Below are 16,215 nucleotides of genomic sequence, written 5' to 3' on the forward strand. Positions count from 1 at the left end.
ACAGTCTGTCCCAAACCCTTCTTTCAGTGCGTCACTAATTTTGACGTCATATAGGATTTTAAGAATGTCGAGAATTATTGCTTGACATTTTAGTTAAATTTGACAGTTGCAGGATGGTAATCTGTCTTTTTCTAATTGAAAATAATTTAATAATTTTAATATTAGTCTTTGTTCTTTTTTGATATATCTCGGCATATTTAAAATATTTTTATGACAATAAATACAAAATTAAATTTTCACTGTAAAATGTCTGATAATACTAACCTGGAATGACAATTATCATTTTATCAGTTGACATTGTGAAAATACTGTCACGATCGAGACAATCTGCATCAAATTATATTTATGCGCAACATTGATTGGATATATATTTAGCGTATTCTAAACTCCAACCAATTATACATCCGTAAGTAGAATTAGCTTTACGATAAATAATTTTCTAAGTTCTATGTATAGTTCGTCCCAAACCCTTCTTTCAGTGCGTCATACTTGATCGAATTCTCTCTAACACATTAAGCTAGAAGTGACAGAAAAAAACGTGAGTCTGTGATTATTATACATAGAACTTAGAAAATTATTTATCGTAAGCTAATTCTACTTACGGATGTATAATTGGTTGGAGTTTAGAATACGCTAAATCGATATCCAATCAATGATGCGCATAAATATAATTTGATGTAGATTGTCTCGATCGTGACAGTACTTTCACAATGTCAACTGATAAAATGATAATTGTCATTCCAGGTTAGTATTTTCAGACATTTTACAGTGAAAATTTAATTTTGTATTTATTTATTGTATAATAAAAATATTTTAAATATGCCGAGATGTATAGAGAAAGAATAAAGACTAATATTAAAATTATTAAATTATTTTCAATTAGAAAAAGACAGATTACGATCCTGCAACTGTCAAATTTAACTAAAATGTCAAGCAATAATTCTCGATATTCTTAAAATCCTATATGACGTCAAAATTAGTGACGCACTGAAAGAAGGGTTTGGGACGAATTATATGTTAAAATATAGATTAAATATTATGTTCATAGGAGATTAAGCCACAATTGATTCTAATGAAAATTATGTAACTTTTTGGATATTCTGTACCATAACGGAATTATTGGCCAATGTGTCACTAAAAACTCGCCCTGTATGGGAAAGAGAAATTCTGTTAATTTTTTTTTGAAAATAATCACAGATATAAATTTTTACTAAAAAAAGGCCGTGAGAAGAATGATACAATTAATTTTTTTTAGCATACTTACAAGAGTTAAATATAATGCTGTTATGCAATATCCATTTGGCATCAGCTTCAAATGCCTGGACACTACCATATACGTTATTGTCGATATTCTCCTTTAACACTGATAAATCCATGGGCTGTATGATATATTTCTTGTATTCAGGAAATTCATTCTCACTTACCGGATTCATAAATGGTTCCGACTGAAAAATAAACCGAATCATTATAATAGTCATATAAATATATTAACAAACATATTTAATGTTCTCTACTTCCTGTCGAAATGAAATAGTTGACTTATTTTCAACAGATTCGCTTTTGCAGCAGTTAATGGCAGATGCAGTATACCAGTTTTGGGATAAGCAATTATTTTAATAGTACAATATCCCACATAACGTAGTTGTTAACATTTCTACACACATTTAAAATTAGGAGAATACATTGATAATAGGTTGCCCGTCAAAAATTGGTCGCCAATATTTTTAATTCAATTAATAGTAATTAGTTTTTGGTTTGAGTTTACCGAAAGTACAAGCTGAATATAGCCGCAAATATCAAAAATATTTCGGTTTGGCAGTGTTGACATGTTTTTATAATGCATATGTGGTATGTTTCAAATATAAAGAGATAAAGCTTTTAAAAAGTACATTTTGATTATACTATTTTATGAATTCTCCAATTTTTAATTTATATGAAGCAATAACGAGTAGATATTTGTCTCTTTCGAGATTAATTGCAAACGTCTGTTGTAATCTGGCAACCGCTGATTTGACGATTGCCAAATCTATCCCCTAATCTATCAAAGGGTAATAGCCAAAAAAACGTCTAATAATTAACTGCAATTAATCTCCAAAGAAACAAATATTTACTCATTGTTGTTTTATATAAATCAAAAATTGCAGAATTCATAACATAATATAAACAACATGTACTTTTCTAAAGCTTTATCTTTTTATATTTGAAGCATACAGCATCTACATTATAAAAACATGCCAACACTGCTATACCGAAATTTTGTGTTCCATGTTTGACATTTGCGGCTATAATCAGCTTGTACTTTCGGTAAACTCAACCAGTTTTTGATAAATATTTTATTTCGTTTATTTATTTTTAAAATAAAATACGCTGCTCATGACGTATATGCATCTTTGTTGACTGATCAATCTAAATTTGTCCATGTGTACTTAATTTTTTAGGTACCGGAAAAAGTGCTTTTCTTTGATGAGTAGCGACGAAAAAATGCAAAGTTTCCAGCGATTTAGAGACCTGACTACAAAAAATGAGCAAGATTGTTACTTACAAAGCCTAATTTCCGCAACTGAAGTTAAGCAGCGACGTAGAAAAAAAGAACTTGGTGAGTCTTCAAAACCTAATAAAAGTAGTAGCTATGTATACTTTATATCAACCCCTAATACAAAAATTAGGCAGCTTGTACTTCTAACTGCAGGAAAATCACCATTCGACAAACGGGGAGCGCAAAATAAAAACCACACCGTGTTAAGGTTTTTTTCGCTCGAAAAATTTAAGCCCATTGACCATTATTTTCCTATTAGGGGTCATTCCTTCCTACCTCGTGATAGGGATTTTGCGGTGATTAAAAGAAAAATTAGAAAAGTAGACCGTATATACAATCAAAACTTCATGTAAAAATAACCGCTTTAATGTGTTATTGGTCAATGCTGAAGACATAATTGATTATAAAAGTTGGTGGCCAGAGTACCTACTACAAAAAAACCATGTTATCCGAGGAATCCAGTGGCAAAAATATTCCAAGAAATCAGAAGGTTCAACTAAAAATAAGCCAATTCATGCATTTTCACTACTCCTACGAGTGTGGTTAGCCAATCACATCTTCAGGCTTAACAATACACAAAAAATTCACTAATATTGACTGAAGCATAATGCTTTGGCATATCCCAATGGAAAGATTCCAATTAATTATAAGAAGATTGTTGATATACAAAAACTACAAAGTTATATACCGGATGTAGAAAATGTCCAGGATTATCTTATATACTAAAACGCTAAGCCCTTTTCTTGTCCACTACTTTACTCAAAAACCATATTAGATAATTAAAATATTTTTTCGGAATATTATTAGTATTACGTATGAGATTGTCAAGATATACTTTTGGTACAAAAATTCACTTCCGGTTTTGAGATGACCGGAAGTTAAAATTTACTTTAAAGTTTTAGACCCACAATGATATATGGATCGAAAGGTCTCGTCGAGACGAATCTAAATATGTACTTCCGGTTGCGATCCGACACCGGAAGTGACCCGAAACGCGCATAAAACGTCAAGATAGAGCAAATCTGACACCGGATTCGTGATCAGCATGCAAAATTAACTGCTAAATGATATCCATGTCGACATTTGATGAACTAAAAATTGCATTCCGGTTTTGAGGTCGACTTCCGGTTTCGTTTTTATTAGTCAAATCAATAGAGAATTCAACGTAAAGTTCAAAAATGTAAGTTCACGAAATTATCATTTATAGTTTTTGAGTTATTGATAAAAATATTTTTACTTCCGGTCATTGTATATATTGTATATTTTTCTCGCAAAATAAAAATTTCATTTAAAAAACTCGATGTCGAGTTGGTCCGCTAGTTATAATGAATTGTTCAACTAGCCCACAACGACCAATAATATACCCGAAGAAGATAAATGATCACACTTTTCGTTTTTTTTTGAGTTGTAATAATATTTTTTGTATTTTTTAATATAAATTACATTACTACCTATGTGTATTTTGTTTCATTTTAATTCCTTATAAAGTTTAGTTTCAGGTGACGCTGAACAATTTATTTGAGAAATACCACAAGTCAATCTAGTTTGAGCTTATTCTCAATCTTTTTTAATATTGGAGTGAAGAAGTCAAGAAACAGAGTATAAATGGAATTAGGTCAGTTTTCAACATGTAGAAATCTTCGTATTTTCCTCACAGTTTTTTCTTGCTTTCCGAAAGTTTTAGTTTTGTGACTTATGGGGTTTCTCAAATAAGTGGTTCATATAAGGTTGCTGGCAAAAATCGTCGCAAATTCGGGTTGCCTGCTGTTAAAAAGTGAGGTATCAAAGATGAAGCAAAATACATTTAGCGTGCAACGACACTGGTTTGACCAGTGATAATATGTATATCTATCGACGCATGCTTTAAAAACTCTTCAACTGACACTTCAAATCAATAGCGTTGCACGCTAGCTGTCTTTTACTATATCTTTGATACCACGCGTTTTTAACAGATGGCAACCCTAATTTGCGACCATTTTTACTCAGGCAACTTTATGTTATCATATTAAAAAAAAGCTTTAATTTGATATAAAAAACATGCATATACGTCATGAGCATCGTATTTTATTTAAAAAATAAATGAACGAAATAAAATTTTGGCTTAAAAATTAATTACTATTAATTATTATTCATTAAAAATATTTGCGGCCACTTTTTGACTGGCAACCTATTATCAATGTAGTCCCATAAATTTAATTGCATATAAAAATGTGAGTTTGATTAACTACGTTATGAACGTAGTGATCCTGCAGTGGGATCTTAGACTATAATGGCTTCATTACAATGTTGATGTTTGATGACATTAGGGAATGTCAATATTGGACTGTATGGCATCAAAAAGTTATATACACGAGAAACTTACTCATTTCCTTCTATTAACTTGTGTTGATTTGGGTCCCGTTTGCTTTTACTTTGGTATGTACATATACAGATGTATAAAAGAATTCTTCCTTTTCTTCTTTACAACTAATTCTCTTGTTCATTGGTGGTTTGATACCTTTATGCCAAGCTGTCACTTCATCTTTTGAGCGGTCAACTGATACTTATACCATTTGGTGATTTATATTGCTTTTTACCCACTCAGCATATTTCCTGTTTTTCTTCGCAGTATTCTCATCTCCGCCATTTACAATAATAGCCTTTATGTTGTGGCTGTCACGTCTTGTTTCTTATATTCTTTCTCTCACTTTTCACTCCAGCTCTGCATATCTGAACAGTGTAATTTCAAGATATTTTCTTTCCATTACTTGTTCAATGTTAACGCTATCGATTTCTAATCTGGCAGATGATTCTACTTCTTTACTGATTGTTGTTGGTCCCAAACCTGGTTAAACGAGGAGGGAGTCTAGAGTAACGGTAGGATCCTACTAATGAACACATAAATACGATTATGCCTCGTAAGAGGAAATTTTTAAAAATAGAGATATAAATAATATTTTACTTCAATATAAATTTGAGCTTGTATATTGTTATGATAGCCTTGCAACGCCACTGATAGAAAATACTCGAGGATGCACGAGTTCGATCGACGATCAAGTTGTAGGAGCTCCAGCGTTGTTCGGTGCTCCAGCGGCATCGTGAGGTTTCTGGAAGCATAGGCGCACCATATTTAGGAAATTAAATTGTAGAAAGTCAGTCGGGAAATAAATTTGTAGAGTTAAGTAAATAAATGTTATAAATTAATTGTGATTTTAGTGTTAGTGTTAGAATACTGTAAATAAATTAAAATAAACGTTACAATATAGACAAATTGGCCTTAAAATATAGTTATTATAGACTAATATACAAGATGTTGCGTTTTCAAACCTCCATTGCTCTATCCCAGAATAACCAAACTTTTAAAATATTGAACCATCACTTGCAGACTTTTCTTTCTATGCAAATCTATATAATACCGTTAATTTTAGCACGAGCTATTTTATCTTTCTTAATTAAAAAAAAAACACCACAATTCATAGATTAACAAGATTTCTCTGCAATATATAAAGAATTTAACTTACCCCTTGACATTGTATCATTCTTTTTAAAGCAAAATCAAGAAGGCTACTTAGATGTGATATAGGCATCCCTTTCATAGATTTGATCCTAAAAAACACATTTGATAAGATGACCCCGTTTTATTAAGTTTTAAAGTCAAATTTACCTTGTTTGACTGCTTTCGGCTCTTAATACGCCTACACACTCTGGACATGGCCAATGCTCATCATCAGTTATCGATTGTTTTAGACATTTGTGGTGAAAAGTCCTGGGGCAGGTTTCACAATCGATATTCACACCGTCTCGATGACATCGCCAACAAAAAGAATCTTTATTGGGCTAAAAATTATAAAAATAAAAGATTTAGCACATCTAAGCACAAAATTTTGTTGTTAGTTCTTGCAAATTTGGCTCTCATGAGAAACAAAGAGACAAAGGGACAGAATTCTAACTTGTGGTGTGCCACTCCTTGTGTATATGTAACACATGTACACCTTGTGCTTGATTGGAAAATTGTGACTTATCATAAAACCTACCTGAAGTGACACCTTCAGATTATTATCTTTGCACTAAAGAAAAAGAGTTCCTAGCTAGACAGTTCTTTCAGAAACAGTACTTTTAAAATGCAGAGAAGAAGGTGCATACAAAAACTTGTGTTCAAACTATAAGAGTGCATTAATCTCAACCCCAAATATATCCAGAAATAATAAAAAATACCACTTGACACATACCATTAAAACTTTTTAATTTTCAACAACTATTTTAATACAACAATGGGAAAAAAATCAAGGCAAAGACGAACCAATGCAGAGTCCTGAATGTCGTTACAACAACTTATAATAAAATAATCATCATCATCATCATTTAATCTTCGCTTATCAACTGCTGGACATAGATCATCCCCATAATTCGAGCCACGTGACCTGCTCAGTTCCACTTCAGTGTTGCTATTCTCTCTACAGCATCAGCCACTCCTAATCTTCGTCGTAGCTGGCGGTTTGGAATCTTGTTTCGTATTAAAACGTCCAAAATAGCACGCTCCATCGCCCTGTGACCCACACGGATCATTTTCACTGTTTCTCCTTGTCATGGAGTAGAGGTATCTACATTGTAAAAATGACGTGCTCCCTATCCTCCATGCTATGGCATGCTGGACGAGCCATACAGTCTGTAGTCATCATCCCGAGGTATGAGCGGGAACACAAAGTGTATCAATACTCATACACTTGGCACATGAAACGCACCTGGTGGATCATAAGGGCCTTCACATTTTACTCTTTTTCAACTTTACAAATCTTTTATATCAGCCTCTCTTGGCTAGCTCTTGTTTCTTCCGACCCCGAATGGCTATTAGGTTTCCGAGGGTGAGTCACTATATTTCCTTCTACTACACACTCTAAAACTCAGCAACACGGTTGACCAGCGCGGCGTTTGAAGGCCTAATTTCCCCTCATGATGGATACATCAATAAAATAATATGGATGCATAAATCGTAATGAAATAAAGGTATTCTTTTGAGCTCAGTCCCCTTTTCGAATCGTCGAATATATATTAAGAAAGGTAATATTCTTCAGTCCTAATACACTGCTCAGATACTTTTACCCTAATAAAAAGTAATGAAAACATGTTAAGGTACTTTGAGAAGAAAGTAATGAGAAGAATTTATGGAGCAGTGAATGACAATGGTGTATGTATATCTCCTTGATGGATTCATTGACCATAGGGGAAGATGATGATTCCTTGAAAATATCGACGAAGACTTGGGAAATATGAGCATACCCGCTTGGGAGACAACGGCGATGGATAGAAAGCACCAGGGAAATTCTTCAGGCTAGAAACCACATAGGATTCTAAAGACAAAATGATGATGATGATGTTTTGTTGCTACTTTCTGAATATCTCTGACATATAAATAAAGTTATACTTTATATAAAAAATATATAGCTTTGATAAAACTATTTTAAAAACTTTCAACAGTATAATAAAAAATATTGATTGAAAACCAAAAATAATCAGCATTTTGTACCTGCCTTTAAAAATATTTTGTTGGATATATGAAAACATTTATAAATACATTTAAATAATGGGATTAGTAATTTAAAAGTAACAATTTACCGAATTTTCCATAATGCTAATTCTAATATTGTTCTAGTCCAAGAATTGGTTTGTCAGAGTGACATTTTAATAAAAATGATAACCTCATATGTCATGTCTAAACAGGTATATAACGAATTTGAAGTACTTTATTAATTTCCTGATTATATAGTATTAATACAGAGTGTTCCATTAAAATTAATAAAAATAATGGTGAAATAAAATATTCTTACAGGAAATAATATTAAAAAAAAAAGAAATCAATATAAAATAAAAAAAAAAGATAAAAAAGATAAAAAAAAATGATAAAGGTTTTGAAATATAGGGGAATTATTTGAAAATACTGCCACACAGTCAAAAACTCAAGGAACTATAAATTCTCGAAGAAATCAGACAAGGATGTATAATATCTGTTTAATTGCAAATAATTTAACACTTTTTACTATGTCAGTGATAAGCAAAATTTTTGGATGAATTTGCTAAGAATTCTGTATAAAGCAATATACTGTGGTTAAACTAATGGATGATACTCAGATAATGTAAGCAAACCGAGCAGTGGCAGCTGGGGGTCTCAAAACTGAACATAGTCAAGACCTGAACAAACCTTATGATTATGTTTCACAAAGCAGTAGTTGGATCCAGAAAAAGGTGTTGTTATAGTGATGATAAATGCAAGGGGAAACCACCTTATTATATTATCCTACTAATAGTTATCACTGAACACAATGACAAGCAGCAACTTACTAATCATGGTTCATAGATACTCAGATTTGGCAAGGATTCGACAAAACTCCCTAACTATTAAACATACACAAAAATCTCAGAATTTGGATATCAAATAAAAATACAGCAGGGGATACGCATATTAAAGAGTGATATACTGGGAATAAGCGACACAAGATGGATAAATATATAATAAATAAATATATAATAACAAATAAATATCTTTTTCCCACAAAACAATTCTTTAGAACGAAAGTTAGAGTGACCATGTCAATTGCTAACCTGCGTAACGGAGATAGCACTTCAAACAGCATATGACTAATTCAGATCAACATAAATTTAAGTTTAGTTTTAGAAATCAAGTTAGGGGTGAATCAGTAAAAAACTAAAAATATAAGAAAGAAATAACAAAGAATAGAGTAAATTATTGATTAAAAAACTGATTAAATAAATGGAACCTATTGAAGAAAATATCAAACTGTCAACAGTTAAATGGCAAAAGAGCATAAGCAATATATTAGTTAAGATGGAGATTTTTATACTATCTAGCTCAATTTTTTAGAAGTCAATTGATATGTGTTTCATAATTCTATTTGTCTTTATTATGTCATTTGATCAAACGTCGATCGGATAGCCAAGCGGGCTGGGCGGCTGGCTTCTCCTTCGCTTCAATGCGAGAGATGTCAGTTCAATCCCCAGCTCGGTGAACAGAAAACAAAAAGGCTAACGCAGCAGTTTAAAATTCTAAATGAATCTGCGGCTTAGTCTGGAATATGCTGGTATCTGATCGGCCTATGGTGGAGCAGTACGGCAAGAGGTAAGGGCTTGCGGCTCGGTGATACTCCTCCATAGATCCCTACCGGAAGGGCGTGTGCCGCCTAAATACCGGGTATATATATATATATATATATATATATATATATATATATATATATATATATATATATATATATATATATCAAACGTAGTTTCTTATAACACTGTTCTAATATTTTAACTAAGCACCAGTTTTTTTAATCAAATAGCAATTAAATATGTAGTTCACTAGCTGCAATAGTGGCACAACTCAAAAAACACTTGTTTTGGACTAGGAACAGGTGTAAACGTTAAAATACACATTCTTTTCAGCATCAATACCGGCACAACTCATAATTCCATATTAGGGCGTAAGATGACAGAAGTGTCGCTATTGTATTATGTGATTAGTCCCAAATATTCGCTGACAAACATGCCACTCTCAGTGAGAATCCTCGAGAACAGGATGAATCAATGGGAAACATTAGGTAGGTTATTAAAAAGTGGTAGAAAAAGTAGGGTTTTTTAACTTTTTGAAAAACTGGTACTTAATTTTAATTTTTAATTCCATTTTATTTTAGAAACTGGTCAAATTGATGAAGGGGAAGTATTGCAGAATTTCTCTCAGAGATAGTGCTATATTCACAACTGCATCAATTGGTAACAATTATTGTAATATAAGTACTTATTATACCTATATATTTTTCAGTTGCATTTCTAAAAAAACTTATACATTAGAAAACAGGCAAGCTGACAAACAAACAGTAACAGAGGACGGTAGCTCGAGTAGTAGCAAAACTTCCTATTCAGAATTCAATGATTGTGATGCTGAACCAGATTTTTGTGCTTCTCAGTCTTTATCCACATCAGAGGATAACCGCGAATTCACCAGAAAAGAACCAGAAGCCTAAAAACCGAAAACAGAAAGCAACTCCAGGACAATGGAAGAGAAATCAAGCAAAAATATTGAGGAATAATGGTAAACCACATAAATCTTTAAAAAATATATAGAAGTAAGTGGCTGAAACGTCTGTCCTCCTTGTAATACTAAATGTCGATTGAGATGTTTCAATAAATTTGTGGAACAGGAAAGAATCACCATTTTTCAGAAATATTGGGCACTGGAAGACATAGATAAACAAAGAGCTTTTATTACCCGGTCCTTGTAAAAAATTCAACCACGGTATAGATACCCAGTACAAGTGAACAAGATAAGAAATTTTAATAACGCTTTTTTTTTGAAAAAAAAAATGGAGAAAAGATAAGAGTATGTAAAATATTTTTCGCTGCAGCCTTAGAAATTTCTAACAGATGTATTTCAACAGCAATTTCTAAAACCATAGATACATTTTTGAATTTATTTTCTTATATAAGGATAAGTGATGTCATCCACAGTTTGTGGAGAGTTGCAGCATTCTGGATCACAGGAAGGTTGTTCCAGTGCAGTTTAAATTTATACCAATATAAAACACATATTCACTGTATACCTTCATATATTAGTAAATTTACATATTCACATATTTAGTAAAATTTTCGAAATAAAGGTTTATTAAACATAATAATTGAATTTAAACTGAAACTTTAATTGAAAAAAAAAGAATAATTATGAATATTGTGTATATTCATGAATTTTCATTAAAAACTTTTTTACAGATTTATTTTGAATATATACAGGGTGGTCCTTAAGTAATTGTACAAATAGAAACCGTAGATTCTGCACTTTAAAATATTACGATTTAAGCCAACTTGCGTGATATTTGTGCGGTAAAGCACTGAATACCTGTAGATAGGCATAATTCATAGTTTATTCTTATTAAAACAACTCATAGATGATAATGTAACATTACAACATTTTTGTTATGGCTGCCAAAAGTCTTATTGGAGAAAATATTTTTCATCTTCTTCTTTAGGTGCCGTGTCTGTATTCAGACGTTGGCCGTCGTCATGTTTACAATTTCCCTTTTATATCGGTTCTATACCTACTGGCATTCTATTACTTTTTCCCTATTGTAAAATACTGAAAACCCAAAATATGTGGTTTATGTAAGATGCTACACCACCACATTCTAGAGAGAAGGCAGTGAGAACATACTTAAATATCACTTTTCTGAACGTTGGAATGGCCGTGGCAGTCATATTACTTGGCAAGGTGGTGAGATATTGATATAATTATTTAATTTATAAAAAATCCCAAAAGAATCCCTATTATTCATTACGTAAATTGTTTACCCATTTTTATTAGGACAATTAGAAACTAAAGCACATGTATTGAATAACACATATGTGTCTTGTTTGATAATACTTTTGCTACAAAATCTAACCTTAAAGACTAATCATTTATACAAAAACATCATCGTTGGCCTAATAATCGATATTGCTATAAATATAGTAAACACAGGAAATTTAGTTCAACATAATATTAGTTCGTTAGTTAATCATAATAGTCCATTTGTTCGAGATGTAATTAGAGTTACTCGTAAGCTGTAATGTAATCATATAAATAATTAGTGTCATCGATAGATTATTCCATGTGTATATAAGTAACCAATGAATGAAATACATCACAGTTTAATACATTAGTTAACCTCTGCGACAAATAAGATGTAGTTCCATAATATACCATAAGATTTGGATATGTATCCAAAAAAATATATTCATCCATTATACATTATAGCCACCACGGAGACCAGAATTTATTCCGCTTGATTTTGGTGTATGGGGAGTATTAAAACAACGTGTATATAAGAATCCCATAAACATTCGTAACCCACTATGGGAAGAAATAAATACTGCAGCAGTTTCTTTAGAACCAATGATGCTATTTAATATGAGACGATCTTTTATGGAATATATTGACAAATGAATTAAAGAAAATGGTGGAGATATCGAACACTTACTTTGACAAAAAGTTATGTTATTTAGTTTAACTATTTCTTAATTTGGTTTGTAAACAAAATGTTTTGATTATGACTTTTAACATAAAATGTGAAATGTTTGATGTAAAATCCTATTATTCTGTTTTTTGTTAAATCCTATTATTAATTATCCTGCTGATATATTTATTTTATTTAATATTTTGTTAACTATTTAAGGTAACATAAAGGTATTTTATACCAAAATTTAGGTTTATTAATGTTTTTGTCTATTTTTCCTTCGTTGCCTGGAGTAATTGCCTTAAATCAGAATTATGCAGCTGATTTGTAAAATGCGATTATCTCGAAAACTGTTAAGTTTTTAAGTTATTTATGTGTATACTTTTTTTTGTTAAAATAATGTATCTTTAACATTTTTTGTCACAAATACAGGTAACTCAAAGAACAAAAAAGTTAGGTGCAAATTTATACCACATAGGTGGCGCCCTCTATCAGTTACATCAAAGTATGGATCAAATTATAATTTCTCATATTTAAAAGTACCCAGTTGTAAATTTTTATACATAAATGTTTACAAACATGAAAGTTATAGCGAAAAATAAAATTTTAAATTTGCACTTTAACACCCTGTATCTTTCTTAATATCAACATTTTATTTAAGCAATTTGGCTTAAATCGTAATATTTTAAGGTGTAGAATCTACTGTTTCTTTTTGTACAATTACTTAAGGACCACCCTGTATATTTTGAATATATGTGAATATTTTTTTGTTTAAATATTGGCTATGAGCCACTGTCAGACAGCAAAAATTTAACAAACAGCAAATTTAGTAGTAGAAATGATTACTAAATTTACTAGACAGTTGGAACTGGGGAAAAGGTAGTAACAAACAATACTTGATAATAATCTGAATATGCTCAATTCACTATTAAACAGTAGCACAGTCTGTTAAAACCCTAGAGTTACAGTGTTGTTGTGAGTCTATTTGTAAATTTTCAAAGTTTCGAAACATTTGTATATAAGAATATTCAATATCCCGAAATGTATCCAATTTAGATTACTTTCTCTTAATGTACTTTTGTCTGTTGTATTTCAAGTGAAAAAAATTTACTTAAGTGCATCTGTGGTCAAGTGATACCAAAGAATCTTATTTTCGGATCTTTACAGATAACTTGGTAATCCACAGTTCATGTTGATGGTTTTTAAACTTCAAATGCATTACTTATAACTATTTTTTACTTTGAGTATAAGTTCTTATTCATACAAAACTACTGTTTATAGCTTTTCTTTAAATAACAAAGCCCTGCATGTCATTTGTGTACTTGAAAAATAAAACATAAACAAAAATTTTTTTTCACATTTAGTTTCTATATTATAATTTCATAAGTAATACTGTATTAGTAACTTTTCAATCATTTTGTATATTATCAAAAAAAAAAAAATGTAAATAATAAAAAAACTTATAATTTTAATTTTAAAACCACTCTAGTGTAGAGTGAATACCTAGCTTAACACATTTTACCCCTCAACTGTTGATATATTGAACAGAAACAAGAAATATATAGTAGAAAGTTTGAAGGAAATACTAATAAACTAAACAAAAATTTCCCAAAAAAGCAAATCAAAAAACAAAAAAAAAGAAATTGATGTAAGGACAACTGATAGCCTGATTAACCAAAATAGTGTAACTTACCTAAATAGTGTAAAAGCTTACCATAAAATAGGCTAATACACCATTTGCCAAATTAATTAAAAAATTTGATGTGATCGATATACAACAAATAAAGGAAAACAATAAACAAAAATAAAATAACTACAAAATTAAAAAAAATATATATGACTGTTGTAATAAATATACATCAATAAGTATAGTTACTGCTGGAAAAATAAAAAAATACATTATACCCACCTTAAAAACTTTGTAATCAGCTATTAGACCTTTTTTACCCCTTCTATCACTCTCCTCTGATAAAGCTCTTTCTTTACTTTCATTCGAAGTATCTCTTTTTCTCTTTATAACACTATGACTATCACTATCAGACTTTGCATCAGATTCATGTGAGTCCTCTAGTTCAGTTTCAGCTGTAACAGGAAATTTAATACTACTATCTTTTCTATCTGATGACATTCTTATGGGTCTCTTCGGAGCAGAATACACAAAAGTCCCTCTTGACAAAACTTTTAAGTCTTTTTTCCTTTTATATGATATATCAGTTTTCAAATTAGCTTCTTTAGATAAAGCTAGTATGGATTTAAGTTCTCTTGACTTATTCAAGTTCGTTTGATCTGAAGTTTCGTCTATCTGTTTGTCAAAGGATACTTGATTATCCTCTGAGATTGAACTATTCACAGATGATTCTGATTGCTTGGAACTATCTGAATTGTCAGTGTCAGTACTCATGTCACTATTTGGTGTGTATGGAGGATCTGAATTATCTATATTGTAATCATTGGTGTTTGTATCATTGTCCACAGAATTTGAACCAGGTTCAGACATTTTGAATATGTTCTTATCTGAAAAAGTAAATACAAGATTTAGAAATAATTGATTGTTAAATAATATCTATACAAATAAGACAAATTGTTAGGATCTACTAAAGATTTGTAATGTATTATGGATTATGGTGTATAAACGTTTATATTTTTGAACATACATATTGAATGAAGATGTGTTGAAAAAACTCTACATAAAATGGATGTATACATAACATACAACAATTATGAATGTACTTAAATGAATACGTTCTGAAAACTACTACATTAATAGTGAACATTACTTAGTTGCATTTCCAATACCCAAAATAATGTAATATGTAAACTTCATGACTTCCATAGTAAACATACTTTCAAATCAACCACTCATAATACATCTAAAATGTGAAGGGACTACTGATAACTTTGATTTAGAAATGGATATGAGATCTTTTGAGTGTTTTTCTTAATGAATGTTCAGCTGTGGATATAGGTAAACAAGAAAGTAAAATTATACTCTGCTATTGTTGATAGGTTGATGAATAAGTTAAAAATGTGTTAGAAATGCATTAATGGAAACTTCAGAACTAATAAATCTAGTGTATTATAAATAGTTATGATAACTACTTACTTAATTTATTCACTTAGCTTCTCTGGTTACATATACTTCTGTTTAACACTTGTTAGTAAATTCTACATATCTTGGGAACTATTCTATAGCTTACTTACTACGTTCGGCAAAAAGTTAAACTCTCAGTAGTCTTGCAGTGTAAATATTGGTAACCATTCTTTTGAGCCTATAATCCTTATATTAATTTTGATATGTACATGCAACCATAAAATCGACTGGCATATTTTACTTACATTTAATTGGAATGCTAAAAATATACTGTTTGTATAATATGATAAGTTCAATGAGTAACAAGCTATAAAATTAACAGAACACGGCGTAGTGCAATTCTAGTTGCTGCTTCAGGTGTTTGTTGCCTCTCTAGCGGAGAAATTCTGTATTTATTTGTATGTACGAACGGTGTCTGCTCTAGAAATTTACCATAACCTCTAACATTTTACAACTTTTTTCCATTTTGTATAGAATATTTCTGTAAAATGCGGGTATCAAAAAAGCCGATTCGGTATTTCCACTTTATCTTACGAAAATATATACAACATATTTGAGTGTATCTACTTCAATTAAAAATAGTACAGTTCATTATAGCAACAGTAACGTTCACCACTAGATGGCAT

At 30.8% G+C, this 16,215-nt stretch overlaps 1 protein-coding gene across 5 annotated transcripts in view; it reads right to left on the reverse strand.

The window, feature by feature from the left end:
- Positions 1-16,196, reverse strand: part of Zmynd8 (Zinc finger MYND-type containing 8) — a 36,987-nt gene extending 20,791 nt beyond the window's left edge. Inside the window, exons 1-6 of one of the 5 annotated variants that reach the window (XM_072520884.1) lie at positions 15,835-16,196; positions 15,700-15,767; positions 14,408-15,012; positions 6,180-6,352; positions 6,037-6,121; positions 1,265-1,445 (exon numbers count right to left, since the gene is read on the reverse strand). In XM_072520884.1, the coding sequence (XP_072376985.1) occupies positions 1,265-1,445; positions 6,037-6,121; positions 6,180-6,352; positions 14,408-14,995 (1,027 nt within the window). In that variant the 5' untranslated portion in view covers positions 14,996-15,012; positions 15,700-15,767; positions 15,835-16,196. Of the gene's footprint in view, positions 1-1,264; positions 1,446-6,036; positions 6,122-6,179; positions 6,353-8,128; positions 8,185-14,407; positions 15,013-15,601 lie in introns of those variants that run through there. The other 4 variants (XM_072520882.1, XM_072520883.1, XM_072520881.1 and 1 more) reach the window with 4 other exon arrangements.
- Between the last annotated feature and the right edge of the window lie 19 nt (positions 16,197-16,215).

The sequence above is a fragment of the Diabrotica undecimpunctata genome, chromosome 1 (genome assembly GCF_040954645.1).
Source record: "Diabrotica undecimpunctata isolate CICGRU chromosome 1, icDiaUnde3, whole genome shotgun sequence".
NCBI lineage: Eukaryota > Metazoa > Arthropoda > Insecta > Coleoptera > Chrysomelidae > Diabrotica > Diabrotica undecimpunctata.